General features: G+C 33.6%; 1 protein-coding gene across 1 annotated transcript; it reads right to left on the reverse strand.

Annotated features, from left to right (window-relative positions):
* Positions 1-2,290: 2,290 nt before the first annotated feature.
* Positions 2,291-6,093, reverse strand: LOC143634180 (uncharacterized). The gene is made up of 5 exons (XM_077102335.1): positions 6,075-6,093; positions 4,175-5,233; positions 3,399-3,598; positions 3,194-3,314; positions 2,291-2,406 (listed from the first exon to the last, which is right to left on the reverse strand). Exons 1-5 carry the CDS (start codon positions 6,091-6,093, stop codon positions 2,291-2,293), a joined length of 1,515 nt encoding a protein of 504 aa, XP_076958450.1.
* Between the last annotated feature and the right edge of the window lie 15,624 nt (positions 6,094-21,717).

Below are 21,717 nucleotides of genomic sequence, written 5' to 3' on the forward strand. Positions count from 1 at the left end.
TAAAGTCTAGGTTATAAATCTAGCATTAAGGAAGATTGAAAACACAAAAGTTAGTTTTTATTCTTTGACGTTGATTCGTTACATGACGAAGAATTCTACGGCGTATTTAGTTGCGAATTGCATTATACTTATTGTGTTATCTATCTTTTCTCGTATAAGATATGCAAAAGTGAAAGAGCATCATCATCAAATCAAAATTAAAGCAGATTATCGTATCAGATCAAACCAAGATAAAATAAACTATCATACATAAATTGTGACTATGTTTTCTTACCTTCTACAAGGGAATTTTAGCTAATAACATGAGAACTGATGCATGTATGTAAATATATATTTTTCATAGTCTCAACCCACATACATAACAATAACTGCATATCAAGACAAATACCAAAAGCAGAAATTAAAATCTAGAAGACCGGTCGGTTTTGTAATTAAAAAGAGAAAATAGTCATCGCTCATACATCCGCACTCACACGACATTTGTAGTAACAACTCTAAAGATGGATCAAAAGCAATCAAGTTCAGGCTTTCGGCACTTACAAACCACGACCACCTGATTCTTGGTCGGTAGGACTGGGTGCGTTTCTAGTATCTGCTGCAGCTGGGTCTTGAGAGACTACAATATCAGCACCTAATAACCTGAGCCTACGCATAGGCTGATTCGTTACTGGTAATTCATGCTCTTCTTGATCACGTGCAATGTTTACTCCAAACAATCTTACAGATCTAGAATTACACGCAACAAATGGTATGTTGACGCTACTTCCAGCACCAGTTCCATCCCTGCCTGCATCACCATTTTTAGTTCTCTTAGGTCCTGGTGCATGACAACCACTGCCTTCTGCATCCTGAGAAAAGTCCGCAGGCTCTTGGCTTTTTCGTTTCGTCTGTGTTTGTTCATTTCGAACATTATCATCAATAGGCAGTACTGGTGCAACTGCAGTGCTATTGCCTTCAGTTTGCTTACCGCCAACATCAACAATATCCAGTCCATCAACAACTGCATCGGATGCACCCCCACCACCACCAGAATTTTCAGTAACCATTGGTTCATCTGGTTTTTCTCCATCATCAAGAGCATCGGATGCACCTCCACCATCACCAGCATGCTCAATCACCTTTGTTTCATCTGGTTTCTCTCCGTCAAAAACAGCATCAGATGCACAGCCAACGCCACCAGCATGTTCAATCACCTTTGTTTCATCTGGCTCCTTTGTTTCGTTAACCTGCTTTCCATCATTAACAGCACCACCACCAGCCTCATGTTCCGTGGCCTCCTTTGTTTGCTTAGCATCACCAGTTTGGCTGCACAACAACGAACTTATCAAAAAAAAAAGAAAGAAAAAAGAAAAGAAGAAGAAGCCCTATATATATATGAAACCCTAGCTATATATGTAGCTCTTGGGCTTGATTAACTGATTAAGTAAAAGTGTAAAATATATGTATTTCTAAAAACTCGGGAAATGTAAGAACGGAAACCTAGGCTGCGAATTGAAATCACAAATTAGTTAGTAGAACTATATACGGTCAGTACCCAGAATCAATTTAATTAAAATTACACAGTTAGCGTAATTAAAATTAAGTACTTAAAGTCTTAAACACAAAAATTAACCTGATAGCCAGATCTGCAGGTGCATCCTTGTGGTTACTTGGGCAGGATGATGATATCTTCTCAATCAGAAGGGTCTCCGTTTTGCTTTGTTCTTCAGCCTCTATGGCGTTAGGCGCATTCTCCTGATCATCAATAGTAGCATCAGGATGATTTGCCAACAGATTTCTGGGTGCACCCTCTTCGGCCTCAATGAGGTTATCATCAGGATGACTTCCCAACAGATCTGTGGGTGCATCATCTTCGGCCTTGATGAGTTTATCATCAATAGTAGCATCAGAATGACTTCCCAACAGGCCTGCGGGTGCATCCTCTTCAGCCGCAATGAGGTTACCATCAATAGTAGCATCTGCAGGATGATTTCCCAATGGATCTGCAGGTGCATCTACTTCGGCCTCTATGGGGCTAGAAACATTCTCCCGATCATCAAAAGTAGCATCAGGATGACTTCCCAACTGATCCGCAGGTGCATCCTCTTCGGCCGCAATGAGATTATCGTCAATAGTAGCATCTGCAGGATGATTTCCCAACTGATTGAAAACATCGTAGCTCAAAAATCGATCCCTTTTCTTCAAAGGTTCCATTTTAATTTTCTTAAATCAACTTCGAATTGAAATGAACACCTTCTATTAGTTTTCTCTGGTGGTGGCGTATGTGTTGAAAACAACGGATATATTTATATTAGTTTTTCAAATTAATTTCAAAATTATTACCTAAACTCCCAGGCGGGATTAATTTGCCTCTATGCAATGAATTATTTGCAATAAAATGACAAAGATACCCAACAACTCCATGAACTGTAAATGGTATAACATAAAAAGAAAATATATCAATACTTACTAGAAAACATAATTATTAAAAAATTAAATGGGTTAAAAACAGTTATTATTAACGATAGGCTTGAAACTTATTAAAAAAATACAAACTAAATAGACGCCGCATGGAAAAGTCTAAGCGACCAAAGTATTACTGAACTTAAGTATAACACTAACATCTAGTTGACTATATATATGTATATAACGCCGATCATGTGAAAAATAATTTTAGTATGAGAAATACGAAAAAGCATTATGTAGAGTTAGTTTTATTCTATATGACCAGTGGCGGATCCAGGATTTATTTTCTACGAGGTGCACAGTTTTTAGATGCTCCAATTTTATGGAGCCGTATATAAAAAATTCTGGTCGATTCAACGGTTTGGTACGATTTATCACATAACAAAAATACGACATTGTAATAAAAAAGACATTGTCATTGCAAAATAAAAACACATAACATAAATACCATGGTCATTATAAATTAAAAAAACATACCTATAGTTGTTTCCTACGAGTTTTCATCTTTTGAAAACGTTGCATTATATCTTCAACTGAAACTTGTTGGAGGAATTCCCTATGCATGAATCGTTCATGTATCCATCACCTATCCTATTACGCAAATCCGTTTTCACAATCTTCATTGAAGAAAAACATCTTTCAACACTTGTCGTTGCAACTGGCAAAACTAATGATAACTTTATCAAATGATAGACCAACGGATAATCAATGTGTAATCTAGTTTTCACCATCATTTTGGCAAGATTACCTACCCCATTCAAGTTGGCAAACCGCTTATCTTCTTTCACATTAGCAATGTAGTGACCAAGTTCATACACAAGCTTGTCTTTTTCATCAAAATCAAAATCATACGGATACATCTCGGCCAACTTTAACAAGTTTAGTTTATTAAATGCACTAAAATTACAAGACGGGCTCAAAGAACTCATACACGTAAGCAAGTTAGTGGTTACCTCGTTAAAACGGTTTCCAAGCTCTTGAATTTGCATGTCGAGAACCGTATTGAAATTATTAACCATATAATGGTCACGATTAGTGATGCCGGTCTTCCTTCTTCGATATTTCGGGTCAACATACTCGGCTTTCATATCAACCATTTCAATATCATATTTGTCACAAAAGGATGTGACATCTTCCAAAAGCGAGTCAAGGCCTTCAAGTCAATAACTTTTTAGGCCTTCATTAGCTAACTTCACTAACTTAATTGCATTCAACATATCTTGATCTTTTCTTTGAAGTGCTTCACACAATGTGTTAGTAACACCCAAGATGTACTTCATCAAATGTAAATAAAATACAAAACTAAAAGTTTTCATGTATAATTGAAGTCCATGTGCTTCACTTTTGTGAGCAGAAATCTCTCCCGAATTTTCTATATATTCAAGCACGTCAATAACACTAGGAAATAAAGAGAGCAAACGGTGAATTGTTTTTTCATGAGAACTCCAACGTGTATCCCCAGCTCTTGCAAGTGACAGTTCTTGATTATTTCCACTCCCAGTTTCAACTTCCGAATTCAATCCCAATCTTTCTCTTATCAAATCTATTCGTTTACAAGATGCACCAACAACATTTACTAAATTTGACACTTCTTTAAATAATTTGAAAATTTCATGATGTTTGGTTGCAAGGGCCACAACAACAAGTTGAAGCTAGTGAGTAAAACAATGAACATAATGTGCTGAAGAATTTTCTTTCAAAATCAAAGCTTTTAAACCATTAAACTCACCCGACATGTTGCTTGCACCGTCATATCCTTGGCCTCTAACCCTACCAATACTCAAATTGTGGCGAGCAAATAACTTATCAATTGCAGCTTTAAGAGATAAAGCGGTTGTTTCCATAACATGAACAAGGCCAATAAATCGCTCCTTCACAAATCCTAATTTGTCAACATATCTTAAAACCATTGCCAATTGTTCATTTTTAGAAATATCTCTCGATTCATCAACTAATATGGAAAAGACATTATCACCAAGTTCTTCAAATATCTTCTTTAATACTTCTTCTGCAAAACAATTACAAAGTTCGTTTTGGATTGATGGAGATGTCATTTGGTTATTCCCGGGAGCGTTACTTAATATAACCTTACCAATTTCTTCATTTAATTCCCCAAACACTTTTAAGAACTCTATAAAATTTCCTCTATAGAGAGATTCTTCAGACTCATCATGACCACGAAAAGCTAACGAACCATTCAACAATGCTTTAGTAAGTCTAGCTGAAGCATGTAATCGGATTCTATATTGTTTTTTTTTTTTTTGTATATCGGTTCTTTTATCAATGGCCACATGTATAGATTGAGCTTGATTAAGTAAGTCTTCCCCTCTTTTACGCTCTTTGTTGTGAAAACTATTGCATTTACCAACATGACCACTAAATTTCTCCCAAGCCCTATTCCAACATCGCACCTCTTCACTTAAAAATGCATCATTTTGTCCACATTCCTTAAACAAGTAACAATGCAAGCAATATGCTTTATCTGCTTTGACATTATATTCCAACCAATTTCCGAATTCACCAGTGTACCATTTCACATTAAAATGTCTTAATTTACTACCATAATTTGTTTGTGGAAAATCATGCTCGGTTGGTTGACATGGACCTCTAAGTAGATATGCCCGTTTAATTTCATCTTTTTGACTTGGGTGATAAGATGAAATCGGTTGCCTTTCAGAAGGATCCCATGGAAGATCATTCAAATCTACTTTTGACGGTTTACTACTTGAAGATGATGACCCAAGGTTTGATGGTTCTGTTTGAAAATATATCTTGATATTCATAACACCTACAAATCAAATTCAAGTAGCAAAAAAATCAACTATCAAAACTAATATATAATTGCTAATCAGTACTAATCCATGTAAGACTTTCATGACACCTGTTATAAAAAATGCCCAAAATATGGCTCAAGTTTTTGTTAATTATTAAAAACATGGTTTTATAATTGCACCTACTACAAAAAATGGTTTTATAATTGCAAGTATTGTTTGTTTGTTGGTGAAACATCTACTGTAGATAATTAAAGAACAATGTTAACAATTTTGTATTACAAACCGTGGGAAGAGGAGGCTAGAGGCTGCTAATCGTCGTCGGAGGTCGGGAGGAGAGTTTGTGTTCGTCAATCGTCACTCTTGTTCTGTGAATAGCGGCTGGAAATTTTGCCATTTAAAACCCTAAAATATTAAAACATAGATCCTAAAAAAAAGAAAAGAAGAAAAAAACCACAAACCAACCTGAACAAGCTTCGAACCCAAGACATCAACTGTATCAGCAAGAATTTTAACCGCCGCAGCACTTTGCTAGTTTGGTAGGAGGGTGCACTCTAATTTTATAAAGGGGTGAACTTCATATTTTATATATAGAATTACACTATAAATTCGAAACTCGGGGGGTTCCCATGCACCCCCAACCTTGTATATAAATCCGCCCCTAGACTATGACGTTGATTCATTACACGAAGGATTCTACAATGTACGTCGTGATTGCATTATACTTACTGTGCTATCTTTACTCGTATAACATATATTTAAGTGAAAGAGCATCATCAAATCAAGTTTATAGGCAGATTATGATGTCAGATCATACCAATATAGAACATATCTTACATAAATAGTATATTTTCTTACCTTGTATAGCTAATAACATGAAAACTAATTAATGTATGTAAATATATACTTTTTACACTTAGTTGTATATACATTTTTTGTGGTATGCTGCAGGGATCATTTAAGCTGAATGAAGCGCGCCACCCAAAATTACACAAAGAACAACAGCAACAAGAACAAAAGAATAGAAAAGGTTAACTTCATAAATCCAATAGGTGTACTTCTACGAAAAAACCAAAGGGATTTTGTATATTTCAGAACTCGGTATTGTATTGTAATATTTGCAATTATAACATTCGGACTAAGGTTAATAACTTGTTCCTTAAGTTTATACAACCGATTGACAACTGTATTGCTTTTGGATTTCGCAATGTTGGGATGTCTTTCTGAATCACAAACTGTGTTTATCCAACAGTTTAGAGATCACCATATCACATGATCTGCATACAAACTTGTCGAAGCATATGAAGAGAAACGTCCATAGTTTATTATTGTCTCGAGCAAACCAAAGCTAAACTTTCCAGTAATCGCCCAACACTGAATAGCGCCTAAGTTGACATTCTAGCACCCCACGTAAGTTCAGCCCAAACAACATCCACAGGGGCGGACCGAGATGTATAGTAATGGGGCAGCCACCCCCCTTAAAGATATGTTTACAGTGTAATTTTTACGCAAAAATCCTGATTGCCCTCCTTAAAAATTTGGTTAATCCCTCCTACTGCCCCCCATCCCCTAAACTTTAAGCACCAACTCATCTGAGTTTTTCCGGCTAACAGCAGTGGCATCGGTGGTTTCTGCATGTCTATTGGGATTGAATTTGACAACTACTTATTGGCTTTTTCAAAAAGCATTTTGAAAAATAAGAATTTTAGGTTTTTAGAAAACTGTTTTTTAACCTTTTCAAAAAAAAATAAAAAGGATTTTGTGATTGCCAAACACTTTTTAACTTATTGGCTTTTTGAAAACACCAATAAGGTAATAAGCTGTTTTCAAACTCAATCTAAAGCATAAGAATATGTAGAGGAAGAAGATAAGATGTACTTGTTAAGGTTAATAGGTATTTTATCTTGTATAAATGGGCTTTTTAAAATAAAGCCTAAACAAATTTTGAAAGTAAAAAATATGTATTTAACACTATGTTGGGCCGGCAACTTACAAGTAAACATATGTAATCTAAGTTGTAAATTTTTTTTTTATTTTCGTTTTTAAAACGGCAACTTTCTTGTGTGTTAAGTCACCGCACTCTTCAAAACTAAAGAGTCCCGTTGCCCCACTCCGATGAGATTATATAACCGGGTCCATGCTTGTTTCAGATTTTGGCTTAGGCATTCACCTGGGAAACCATATCGACGACTACCACGTGATAGTTGTGCCACCACAAGAGCAGAGCAGAACTGTCTGGCGTAACACACGATGGGACGAAAATTCGAGTGAGCTCAGGATTCGAACTAACAATCTTGCAAGGCCTAGCTCAAATTTTTCATTGACTATATCCACCAGATCGAACTTGGGTCTTCACTGAAGAATCCAAGTCTTCTATCACTTTGGAATAAGTTGTAAATACTTTTATAATTTTTTTCAATAAAAATATGTTAAATTCTTTATTTAGTTTTAATTTCCTGTGCTGCGTTATTTTATTTTTGCATTAATTTATTTCTATATTTGACTTGTAATTAATTTGCTGTGTTGTTATTATTATTTTTTTAATAAATTTATATTTAGGGTTAGATTATTTTATAAACAAAGAAAAAAAAATAAGAATGATGAGAATGATTTGTAAAAAAAATAATAATAAAAAGATAAAAATAATTAAAAAAAATATAACTCAAAATGTAATAAAAAAACAAAAAAGGTAAAAACACAAAATATTTCCACCATCTTCCTCGTTCTCAAATAAATAAATAAAAATAAAATAAAAATAAAACACAATATTGAGGAAAAAAGATCAATGTGTTTTATGTTTATTTGGTCATTGATTATGTCTTTTTTCCTTAGTATTGTGTTTTTTTTCTTGATATTGTGTTCTATTACTCAATATTGTGTTATATTTTGTTCGACATTATGTTCTATTTTGCGATCTATTGTGTTTTTTATTTATAATTGTGTGTTTTGTTAATTGTCGTCATTGTATCCTTTTTCTCGGCCTTGTGTCTTTTCGTCTTTTTTTTAACGGGAATGGCAGGGGAGGGAACATTTTAGTTTCTTTAAATTTTTTTATTTTTTATTTATATTTTGAGTTAAGATTTTTTATTTATTTATTATTATTATTTTTTATTTTTTTTTTAATATTTTTCTAAGGGTCTTTTTTTATGGGCGCAAATCCTTCTTAAATTTCTTATTTTTGTCTCTCTTTTTATTTTAATTTTTCCCTATATATTAATAATACTTATAATTTGTGGAGTTCAAATAGCAGACACATTCATTTCTTAATGAGTAAAGTGTCATTTTCGTCCTTGTGGTTTGACAAATAATGCGAATTTAGTCCAAAAGTTTATTTTTTATATATGGACCCTCCACGTTTCTCAATTCTTGCCAATTACATCCAAATCACTAACCTCGTTAAATTTAATCGTTAAGTCAGGGGTAGACATGTCTTTTCACTATTTCTTTATTATATGAGTAAAGTACCAAAATCGTCCCTGAGGTTTGGTCATATTTGCGAATTTCGTCCAAAAATACTTTTTTTTCGCAAGTAGACCTTCGATTTTTCCCAACCGTTGACAATTTCGTTCAAATTGTTAACTCGGTCTAAATTCAACGTTAACTTATGGGTGTTACTGTCTTTTTACATGTTTGTTTACATTATTGTTATTATGTGTTTGTTTGATGACATATATTAGGGATGAGCTCGGTACCGTACTGGTACCAGTACCGAAAATCCAGACCCCGAAAATCGCAAATGTTTGGTACCAGTACCGAAATGTTCGGTTCGGTACCGGTACCGGTATTTGAGGTAAAATTCAGAAAATACTGGTACCGTACCGTACCGGTCCCGACAACTCAAAACCTTGGTACCGACGGTACAAAATCGGTACCAATTTCGGTACCGGTACTAATCGGTACCGGTACCGATTTTGCTCATCCCTAACATATATAACATTTCATGATTCCTATGTTTGAATCCAACATATTATCCGTTTGTTTATTCTTCTTTATTTTTAGTCATATAAGGAATTTAGCTCAGCGTAATAATAATAATAATAATAATAATAATAATAATAATAATAATAATAATAATAATAATAATAATAATAATGTAAACAAACATGTAAAAGGACAGTAACACCCATAAGTTAACGTTGAATTTAGACCGAGTTAAAAATTTGGACGAAATGGCAACGATTGGGAAAAATCGAGGGTCTAATCGCGAAAAAAAATATTTTTGGATGAAATTAGCAAATGTGACCAAACTTCAGGGACGATTTTGGCACTGTACTCATGTAATAAAGAAAGAGTGAAAAGACATGTCTACCCCTGAGTTAATGATTCAATTTAACGGAGTTAGTGATTTGGATGTAATTGGCAATAATTGGGAAACGTGGAGGGTCCATATGCAAAAAAATAAACTTTTTGGACTAAATTCACATTATTTGCCAAATCACAAGAACGAAAATGACACTTTACTCTTTCTTAATACAAAGAAAACTATGTTTCGGTTAAAATCTTTAGATTCTGTCAGTGCGTATAGAAACATAAAAAATCTTATAAAACTAATTAAGTCCAAAACTATATAAATAAATAAACATTTAAGCCTTTTTTAAATGATGAATGCCATGTTTTTGTTACGTATGTTAATTTTAGTTTAGTCTTAAGTTTTTATCATGTCTCCCAGATCGATCCGGCCTGGTATGAACTACAAAAAAAAATTATTATGCAGTGATGGTCATATGATCATTAAAAATTTTCCACTTCCCATGAAAAAAATTTATGGGTCGGCCACTGCATCCACAAGTCACAATCTCCAACCCGTAAGTTATCAACAAGCCAAGTGACGTACAAGCAGGGTTGTAAAAAAGCTGGTTGGCTTTGCTTGTTTATATTTATGAGGTGTAATGTGGAGCTCGGTCTTGGCTTCTAAAAAGGTCGAATCAGTTTACTTGTTTTTAACTCTCTTAAAATTTGTATTTTGTACACGTTATGATATATAAATAAAAGATAGAATACAATAATCTCTAATAGTACAATACGTATGCAACAATTACATCCGTTGATTTCAATTCGAATTAAAAACACGCAGTGACAAAATTGCTAATTAATTCAATGTCGTCTTCGTTTAATTAACCGTCTTCAATCACGTTGGTAGCATAATTGATTGCAGGCCAAAATCAGACCTGATTCACTTTTCTAAATCGTCAACCAAATTCAGACCTGAACTTCAAAATTGCCGATCAAAATCAAAAACAACATCAAATTAAAATTCAAAATTGAGCGCATTAGACAATGAAATCGCGAATATATTAGAGATTGAACATGATAAATGACAAGAACGATGAGAGCTATGAGGATGAAGAAGAAATAGAGCGTAATTAATTGATTTGAGCGTGTTATTTTGGTTTACATCTTTAAAAAAATTTATTTAATTATGAGAGGTATTTCAAAGCTTTATGGAAATATAGCATTTTTTATTGTTAGAATTAAGGATTCCAGGTTTCTATTCTCTACAATCGGTAATTCCTTATTCCGGCGTACGACAATATATTGAACGTATTAGCATGTAACGGGCATTTTAAACCTGTAAATTGAAATTAAATTGATTCCCGATGGGAATGTCGGATGGATTGCGCTCGATGATCAGTTGATTTTAGGTTACTCGTAATAGACAAATTATATCGCAAATTTAGATTTGTGTTATTTGCCACCGCTTTGAAATTGAAACTAGCACTCGAGATACTCGCGTACCTATTGTACGATAACTTATTTTTGTACAATAACCCAACTCGTGATGTATAAAACAAAAAGAAAAGTTATTTTTACTGTGCATGGAGTATCTTGTTATTTATAAACTATAGAATTATAATTTATATAAATTTGGATTGCAATTTTATATAGTAAGATTTTGGCTTTAATTTAACAATTGAGTGAGCTTCCTTACAAACGAGCCGATTCTAGCAAGTTTTTTTTTCAAATAAGTCTCAATTCGTAAGCTTTTTAACTAGCCCTACATTCAATTTTCGATACCGCCCTACATTCAATATTCGATACCGCCCCTCTGTAGCTTGACGTCATGTTATTTATTATAAAAAACATATATTGAAGCTTTGTTGAGCCTCAACTCTCTATTGTCGCCATGTTAGTAAGCATGTCTACATTCTTTGTACAAAGGATTTTCTTCTAGGACACTGTTACATCATTTACCGATTTCATGATAGTAATAAGATCGCATAGTAATAAGATCTCAGGGTAAAGTTAAAATATAAAAGGAGACAAATGAGAAGTGTAAGAAATATTTGTGACCACACAAAAAACCTCTCAAAAATAAATTCAAAATATATAATAAAAAAAATCATAACTCAAAATATAAATAAAAAATGAAAAAAATTAAAAAACTAAAATGTTTTCCCATCATTCCCGTTCAAAAAAAAAGTTGACGAAAAGACACAATGCCGAGATCAAATACACAATAACGAAAATGAACAAAAGACACAATTATAACTTCAAAAGACACAGTAGATCACAAAATATAACACAATGTCGCATAAAATATAACGCATATTGAGTAATATAACATGATATAAAAAAAAGACACAATGTAAAGGAAAAAAGACACAATCAATGACGAAAATAAACACAAAACACAATGATAAACAAAAATACAATCATGTGAATGTACTAAGTTTTGTTGTGAAATTCTAGATTCTTTCCAAGAGGGACCTCAGTTTGTTTATCCCAAAAGAGAGCATTGTTTCTTCAGTTATGCGTAACCATGAAAAAAAATAAATAAATAAATAAAACCTAACCATATGGGCTCTTCATTTTTGGTTTTATTGAAAGAGAAGCACACTTGTATAATTCTAAATCCAACTACAGAGTACTACTATTGAGATTCCTTTCAAGGTTACTACACTCGTTGCACGCACGAGTTTTTTATAGGACTTCATGTTGACAATAAATGCATCCGTCAAGCTTTTATTTGAGCAACGGTAAAACTATGAGATAAAGAACCTCTTACCACTTCCAAACATATAATTAGAGCTAGTTGTACTCCGTTTGAGTTGGGAAATACGACATCCTTACAAACATGTTCTCGCTAGATGCAAGAATGCAATGTTTAAGATGATTATCACACCAAATAAGACATGATTAGTGATTAATCAACATTCTAAATATGTAACAAATTCTCCAAAAAGAAAAGTTCAACCAATCTATGGGATGTTACAATGATGGACAAAGTATATGCACATTGCTAGTTGAAGGGCTTATTGTGGAAAGGCCAAAGCCATATATCTTGGCTTCGCAATTCTCATGTAACAAAGGGTTAAGAAGACATTATAATCCTCGAGCAGCCCAAATGCACATCTCGAGATGCTGAGCGCATGTGACACTAACGCAACGCAGACTTTTGCTTGCATTAGTCTCAATTGAGCACAGCATACCAAGATATGCATTGGTGCTGCCCGAGGATCACAATGCCTTCACATCCCTTTTGAGTTTCGTTAGACGGGAACTAAGAAGCCAAAATATCTGGCTTTAGCCTATCCAAAATAATCCCCACAAACCACATGTTCAAAAGCAAGAAATTAAATAGTTTCGTTTAAGATATAGCCCCGAGTTTGAGCATATCCTCCGGTTTTCCCTCATCTTCTAGTATTATCATTAACTTCAAGTAAAAGCCAATGACACCGCCTGAAGTTCCACAAGCCACTCGTCATCAAGTTCTTAATTCTTGCAAGTTCTTCTACAAAACCAAATATTTGAAGAACTAGGGTAAATGCACATTCAATTGTCTTAAAATTACTAACATACTGATAACAAAGTCTCAATAGCAAAATCATATATAATACACAAATTTAAACGCAAAAGGGAAATTAGGGGCGCAAACGAGCCAAGCTTAGCATGAGCCCTGAGCTTGACTAGGCTCAAGCTCGGCACGTTTTGACTTACGTGAGCTCGAGCTCAAGCTCGGCGCGTTTTGACTTGTGAGAGCTCGAGCTCAGCTTGTTTCAGGCTCTTCTCCTAAAGTACAAGCCCGGCTCGTGAGTCTTTTTTCAAGCTCGGACTCGGCTCATTTTTTATTTACTAACCAATTTATATATTTTATTAATTATTTTATACATTTTGAGAAAAAAACTTAAGGAGTCTAAGCTCGGCTCAAGCTCACATTCGGTATTTTAAATGAGCCAAAGCTTGGCTCAAGCTCGGTTGTGCAGTGTGAGATTAATGCGGAAAATTGATAAGGCAGGGGCTCGTAATGCTTGGCTCATTTCAAGCTTTCTAACTTGTATCAATCCCACCTCAAGTGCTTGGAGTGAACATGTAAATGAGCTAGTGATTTCAAAGGTATGAAAACTAATAATAATTATTAGACATACGACCGGCGCAAATTACACGGACATCAATTGGGGATTTGGGATCGAATAGCTGCTGCAGCTGCGAATCGATTTCCTCGGCACACTTAACGAAATCAATCCATCGAAGAAGAGGCCAATAGTTGAGTTGAGAAAATGGGTCGAGATTCAACAAAACGTTGAAGTTGATTTCTATCGCATGAACCGTCGACCTTTCAACCAAGTCTTTGTCAGAAATACGTGTTAGTCCTTTGTTAGGTTTGATCATAAGTGAAAAAAATAGAAAAATACTTAGTTTAGTTTTTTTTAGTGGTATCATACATATTTTACCTGGATGGCAGGTTATTTAGGTTTTTTTTTTTTAAATAGTTTGACATTGTAATATTTTTTTTAAATTAAAAAATTAGTAAAAATTAAGAAAAATAATTTTTAATCTGTGAAAAATTTCCAAAAAAAAACAAAAAGAAAAAAGTTGTAAGAAATCATCCTCTTTTTAAGTTATGGATTTTTTATAAGACACCATGATTTTTTTAGAAAAAATTTCAAAAAGATAGTTATGTGATATTAAAATATTTAATAGTATAATTATTAATTGATTTCATACAAAAAAAAGTAGGAACATATTAATTATACTGTGATTTTTTGCAATTTTTTTACATTATTTTGCAATTTTATAATTTTTTTTTTTTTTGCAATTTTTCATAATCTGAAATCTATTTTTCTCAATTTTTAATAATTTTTTCAATTTTTAAAAACATATTATACAATGTCAAACTATTTAAAAATAAAAAAACTAGATAACCTACTATCCAGGTAAAATATCTTTGATTGGAAAACAAGAAACTTTAGTGACCTGATTGAAACAAAATGTTTTATGAGTGACCTGATTGAAACAATTTTAAAACTTTGCTACTGTTCTATAGAGGAATCCCTTTTTTTATTGAATAGTCAAATTTTATTAAACCTAAAGAAAGATCACTTACAAAACAATTTTATTAGTTTAGTTAATAACTCTTTAGTTAATGTAATTTTATGTGTAGTCGGACTCCAGATTACCGCCATCTCTACCACCTTTTGTTGCATATCAGGAGTGGGGCTTAGTTTTTTGTTGAACTTGCATTTGGCATCCGGTGGGAACGAGGACGGATTAAATAGGTGGTTTGAGTAGGTGATGACGACCTTGTGTATATTGTATAGTATTGATGCCTAATTATATCTAACATTGGAATTGATCAAGGTTTTTTTGCGGACCAAGTGTGTTTTTGTTGATTAAGGTTTTCCTTAAAAATATTTTTTTCTTGATCAATTTCACTATTTATGATGACCTGTGTTTATAATATAATTTGGTAAAATTATCTAATATGGATGATTATGGTTTTTTAATATAATTTGGATGTTGCAATATAATTTACTTATCTAATTTTTGTTTATGGCATGGATGATTATGGATGATATTTGTAAGGCCCCCGACCCGGGAACCCTACTTTCTCGCTGGTTGGATTTACTCATTCACATAATTCGTAAAATCAGAGTTAATTAAAACCTTTCGCAGAAATAAAAGTCATTCATTCATTCATAACATAACCATCTTGTCTTAAAATAACACAACGTAAGTCTTAAACATAACACATAAGACAGAAAACGACACGGGTGTCTTCTTCATGGTGGTGTCAGTCTTCCTCTTATTGCCACGTGTCCTCATCAAGCAACTTGTCTCATTCTACTTGCCTGCGTGCATACTAAAAGTCAGCTACGCTGAGTGAGTTCTAGTTAATTAACGTACATTACATTCACTTACTTACCAATACCGTCCGAAGATACGTATTGATACTTCCTCGTTCGTCTATCATTCAATCATACATATGTACATACATACACATTCATACTTTCATACTTTTTACTAACAACATACCTCGAATACTATAAAGATCCGGTCCTCACTTACCTTAGATATTATAAGGGTCCAGTGCTCTACATATCTCGGAATTTATAAGGATCCGGTGTCCTTCATACCTTGGATTTCCTCAAAGTCCAGTCCCTACTTACCTTGGATATTATAAGGGTCCAGTGCCCTACATACCTCGGTTATTATTAGGGCCCGGTGCCCTCTAACATACCATACCATTCTAACTTCATTTCATTTCCTTCTAATTCCTTCAATCATAACTAATATAACATTACGTGCATACTAATTAATCAATCCATAACGTTCATATTCATACACAAGCATATATCTAATATACACTTACCATTTAAGTTAAGTGTATAAATCTAAACACATAGTAGTATGCACACAGCCCCGAAAACATAACACATAAAAGGGGCTAGAACTCACCTGGATCCTATCACGTTCACCGTTTATAGTAATTCCCTTCCTGAGTTGTGCGCAGCTAACTGTTTAACATATATATTCATTAATTAATCACGTACTAACATAATTAATTAGATTTGTATTTATTAATCTAGCGTACTTGATAAGCTAGGCAAAGCAACAACTCCACCACTAAGCTAGAGTGCTTGGATGGTATTCCTAACATTCCACTTATTTATGTATAGATATTGTTTTGCTGCATGCTTCCTTCATTTTACTATTATTTATTATTATCATTATTACATTATTATTGTTATCAACATGCTTAGCTACTGTTGCTGTTCACATATCAATATATCATACTTTTCATTTTATTATCATATTATTATTTGCACTATTGCGCCACTGTTATTATGATACTAGTAGTACGATATTATTATTATTATTATTATTATTATTATTATTATTATTATTATTATTGTTTTTCTATTACTTTTATTATTATTTTCATTATTACACTCGACCAAAATCTAGCTCGTTTTAGGTAAAGTTCGAACCTTTATCGATTTTTAATGCCCGATTTAGCTAGATCTTGAACCCCTTATACAAATCGAACTTAAATGAACAAGCTTTTCGTTATAAAACGTACCTTAGACGAACCGGTTTGACTCGGTTTCTCGTACACGGCCGAATCTTGGTGTATTTCTTGCTTACTACGATGCTCGAATACCAACAAACTTCGTTTCTTCCTTGGATTTGGATCCGAAATGAAGAGAGTATTTGTGTGTGTTTGGAGTGTGTTGGTAAAAATGGAAAGGTATGAGATCTAGGGTTTTAGGAAAGGTTTAAAGGGTACTTATACCCTTACCTCATGGACCTTAGGCCTATTAATTTACTATGTCCACGTTTTATTGTTAAGTCCATATCCATTTAAGCCTACATTCTCTAATTTTAATTTACTTATTATACGGAAATTAAATAACAACGTTCATTTAAATATTACTTTATTCATTATTTCTGAAAGTCGGACGTTACAATATTGGATGGTTAAAATGCAAATGACTATTAGAATTTGATTGTTTTTTGAATTTGAGGGAAAACTAGATGGAGAGACGCAAACTACATGTTTAAAAATGACAGTGACGCAATTAGAACATCATAAAAGGGCATAATTATCATTTCAGATTCTTTTTCGATAGAAAATAGATGGATGGACTCATGGTGATCCGGCCAGAAAACAATAGAGACTTAATCTGCTCATTTTTCTCTTGAGGGACGCAATGCATGTAGTAGCATTTCGGGTTTTTCAAGCCCTTGTGTTTGTATTCTTTGCTCGACCCGACATTGTAATCGGTTAAAATTTTCAAATGCAATCCGTATTATTCGAGTATTTTGTGTATTTTATTTTCTTAATTGTTAATAACTATGAGAAATGTGCATAACACCCCCCCCCCCCCCCAAACTAAACTTTACCCACTTCTGCACCCACCACTTAAGATCAAGGAAAAATTGCAATTTAATCAAATATCTTTTCCTTTCCCTCCTCCCCATCATGACCATCGACTCCATCCCCCCCCCCCCTTTCTTGTTCCTTAATTCACGGCTTAATCAAGGAAATTGGTCATACCAAATCTATTATCTATCAAAAACATATCACATCAACACTCTAATTGTAGAAACAATTACTAATTGACAGCTAAATTATTAAAATTCGAACCGCGGCTCTATTGACCTCCAAAACGCTATAAATACCAAGATATAATGCAATTAAACACTGCCACATCATCACCTCAACATCGTGACCCTAAACCTCAAGTCAGTTTCTTCATATCATGTTGTTAAGATCAAGAATTGGGATCAAGTCAAGCCGTGTCACACCCCGACTTAGGGCCTAGGCGTGACACTCGTAGTTGGTACCTGTTTTGAAAATATATCAGAGTTGTGGGTTGTTAGAGGAAGTCTTTAATTATAATAAAATAATAATTTATTTTTAAAATCTCTTGGATAATAAATATCCAAGTATTTAGTTTACAAACCTTTTTTATTCTTGTTTACAATATTTTATTTATATAAAACTGAGCGATCTCCATTTGCGAGCATCTAACTCCTAGAGTGACTCTAATTCCTTGCTGTCTATGCTATACTTGCTTTCCTGTAATGTGGGGGAAATACGTCAGCGATATGCTGGTGAATCGTTGACTCTGAAAACGTTTATAAATATTTGACTGACAAGATAGTTTTGGAACAAACGCAGCAGAAACGTCTTTTATTTCTGGGAACTTGTGCCACTGCCATACACACACAATTATGGTTCTCCGGGAACTGATGCCCATTGGAGAACTTTCGTTATGTCTGTTAGCCTGCGGCCACGTAGCCTTGATTGAAAGGTTAACAAATATGTTCGAATCTAGACACATATGTACTCGGTCTGAGTTGCTTTTATTATCTACCTTGTGACTTAGGGATCACGTAATCCCTTAAAATTTAGAGATCACGTAATCTCATATAACATTTTGACTGACTGTTTAAGATAAACAACCCGTTTATCCTAATGACTGACTGAAAAAGGTTTAACGTATTCGCCTATGATTGTGATTGTCCTTTTTGAATGATGTGGTGATCTCGTTTGGAAACCCTTGTGAATGAATGATGATTGATCTATAATAAAATAGGTTTGTATAAATACCCGGATCGTCTCTTGATCCAGCTGCAGACCTTTAGTCTGGTTTTGATAGCTTTAAACCTTGACTGATCATTTGTTTGAATAAAATATTTAGACCCGTAGTCTTTTCATTTATTTACAAAACATGTGCTGAGTTTCTTCTTCATGAAGAAACATTTATTGATAGGTTTCTTCTTCACAAAGAAACATTAAATGACTATAACCTTAGTATGTAAAATCTAACGTTTCTTAGTCGTGAAGATAAATATATCTCTCGCATATAATGTTTCTTAGTTGTGAAGAAACTATTTCTGACTATATCTTCTTGTATGTAAAAGCTTATATTTCTTAATCATTAAGAAACATTATTTTATCTATAACCTTTGCATGTATAAAGCTTTTGTAAACATAATTATGATCAAGGTTTTGGGCTATACCCTTGACTACGATCTAAGCCATAATATAATAATAAAATAATATTTAGGCAGAACCCCTACCTTACGCGGGTATTTGGAGTTAGTTGCCTATGATTGATCGGGTAGCACTTCTACTCTTTATCGTATATTGGAGCTTAAACTGTCAGAACCGTGAGGCTTGGCACGTACTCTACGAGGACTGGCACACAAAACGATTCTAGGTGTGTGTGAGAGTGAAGTGATTGATGTGTGATGGGATGTGCCGTGACCCATCCTATTTATACTTGATTTTTGCAAAGTGCGCCATGAAAATGCCACATTAGGTCCATCGCCCGAGTCCGTGTCCGTGTCCGAGTCCGTGCGCGTCGGGTGCAGAGCACCCTCCGCTAGGACCATAGAGAGTGGTTAGCCCCATAAAAACATTACTATGGAAACTTTCTTCCTTATAAAGAGCTTCCATTTCTTTTCTTGTTTCCATGTAGGATGAAAGTTTCCTTTCCTATTTATACCCATATGAAATGCTTCCATTTTTTTCCATCTTTCCATATGGAATGAATTTTCTTATTTCCTTAACATGAGATATCTGTATTTTTCTTATCTCATTTTTCCCATTACTTGTCTTATTTTTAATTCTTCAATTTTCAAAGTTGACGTTTTTAGTCCAAAATAATTATGGGATTTTCTAGGATGTTACAAGTAGTACCCCCTTGTTCTTCGTTCTCTGTCAATTCGTCCCCTAATTTGGTAATTTAATTGTTCTTGTAGTTCGTTTTTAACCAATAAACGATAACCCCTTGTTAATTTTAATCAACATTGATCAATTGAACCGAATTGGATTCTAGGGTTTACGATTTGGGGGAGAACAATGCTGAATATTGTATATCAATTATCATTTCCATCTTATAACCAAGTTAAGACGCGGGCATGATGGCCAACGCATGTTTTGTAAGTTGTGAACCGGCCTGGGGCGTGGGTTCGGGTCCCAGGCCTAGTTTTTGCTATTTTTAATTTTTAATTCCTCGTTTCTTTTTCTAACTAATATATATATATAACCTTGGTATATGTAAACGAACCGAAAGCCATAACCACCTCGAAATAAGTTACCACTTCAACTTGTGATTTTAATACTCGATCATACATATATATATATATATATATATATATATATATATATATATATATATATATATTTATGAGAGATTTCAAATGAGAACCACTTTGAATTTTAAGAACTTGAAAGAACTCAACGTAACAATTTTTTTTGAATTTTTTTACACATACGTAATATATGTTGGTTACATATGCGTAAAAAATTACATAATTGTTTACGCACCGAGTCGACTTATTACATATGTGTAACGGATGTTTAAATTTGTGTAATCACTGTACATCTTTATTCTCTCTCTCATACTTTAATTTTTTAATCATATTTAATCTCAACCACATAATTTAATCTATTTAATTAAATGTGTGATCAAGAATGAAGTTTTTAAGTTCTTAAAACTCAACAAGGTTTTCAAAATATTCTTCCCCTATATATATATATATATATATATATATGAACGCGTAACTATAGACTTATTTTTATTAAATGCATTTCCCGAATTAAGCTAAAAGAATTATAAACTAATAGTTTTTCTTCAATTTATAATAATAATAATGTATGGTAAAAATTCTCATGAACTTATAAAGTCGTATTCAGTTTAGTACCACTTTCACCAAGTAAAATAAAAGAAATATTAAGCGCGACCATAAATATCCCAAATCCGTCATTAACCATTGTTATTATACTTGTTCGTTTATAATTCATTATACATTTAAAATTAGGAACAGTTGTCGACGTATCTCGGGGAGCTCGACCGTTTCCATCTTAACTTTTTCGCCATCTTATATTCTGATAAGGTGAGTAATCACAACCTCCTTTTTTATCATTTTACATTTTTGGGGGCGTTATGCGTTCACAAGTTAAATAGATTAATAATTTTCACTGCAATTCCGCTATTTGCGTAGATATGCAATTGCTCAGTTAGTTGATACGTGCGAATGTGACTATGTGTTTATTTTTGAGTTATGGTTGTTGGTATCTCATCCTCATTCTCATTTAGTATGATCATACGCCAACGGAGTAACTCGACCCATTTGGGACGAGGGACATAGCCCTTTTATATTATTGTTATATTAATTGATGTAGTTCATATTATCGCAAGGAATTTTCATTTTTCAATATTATTATGTACAAAATCGTGATTGCTTGCTCAACTTTATGTTGACAACTATGTATTTTCACGTTTAACGCAGGTAGCTATTTGGGATGAAGCAAAAGAGTAAATAGATTGGACCTTAGGTTGCATGACGAATACAGATTGATTTTTATTTTAAATATTTAATTGTAATGTTATTTCTTTTGCGACAATGTTATGTTTTTTTGTACTTGATTGATTTATGAAATAAATAATTTAGATATTAGCGCATGTAATGTACTTAGTGTCTTTTGAGCTATGATACAAATTATGCCGCGCCTTAGCATATTCTGCCATAGGTTGAGGTGTGACATATTGATATCAGAGCCGATGGCTATACGATAAGTGGTTAAACGTAACGACCTGGTAGCATGCTTAGGGTCTCTATACGTGTTCCTATACATGCACCCTACTTGTTTAGATTTTTGTAGATAGTTTAGCATGTTCAAATTGTTTATCATATATAATTGTACACAAAAGAGCACACTCATTCCGAGGCTATGCCTCACCCTCAAAATCAGTTTCAAAAC

The sequence above is a fragment of the Bidens hawaiensis genome, unplaced genomic scaffold (assembly GCF_021521415.1).
Source record: "Bidens hawaiensis isolate Kalapana, Puna unplaced genomic scaffold, B.hawaiensis_p1.1 tig00007028_1, whole genome shotgun sequence".
NCBI lineage: Eukaryota > Viridiplantae > Streptophyta > Magnoliopsida > Asterales > Asteraceae > Bidens > Bidens hawaiensis.

Coding starts and splice junctions, on each gene's coding strand:
- LOC143634180 (XM_077102335.1), bottom strand. Junction 3,599..4,174: donor CGGTGCAAGCAACATGTCGG/GTGAGTTTAATG, acceptor ATTGACTTGAAG/GCCTTGACTCGCTTTTGGAA. Junction 2,407..3,193: donor TGCCAACTTGAATGGGGTAG/GTAATCTTGCCA, acceptor TACCATTTACAG/TTCATGGAGTTGTTGGGTAT.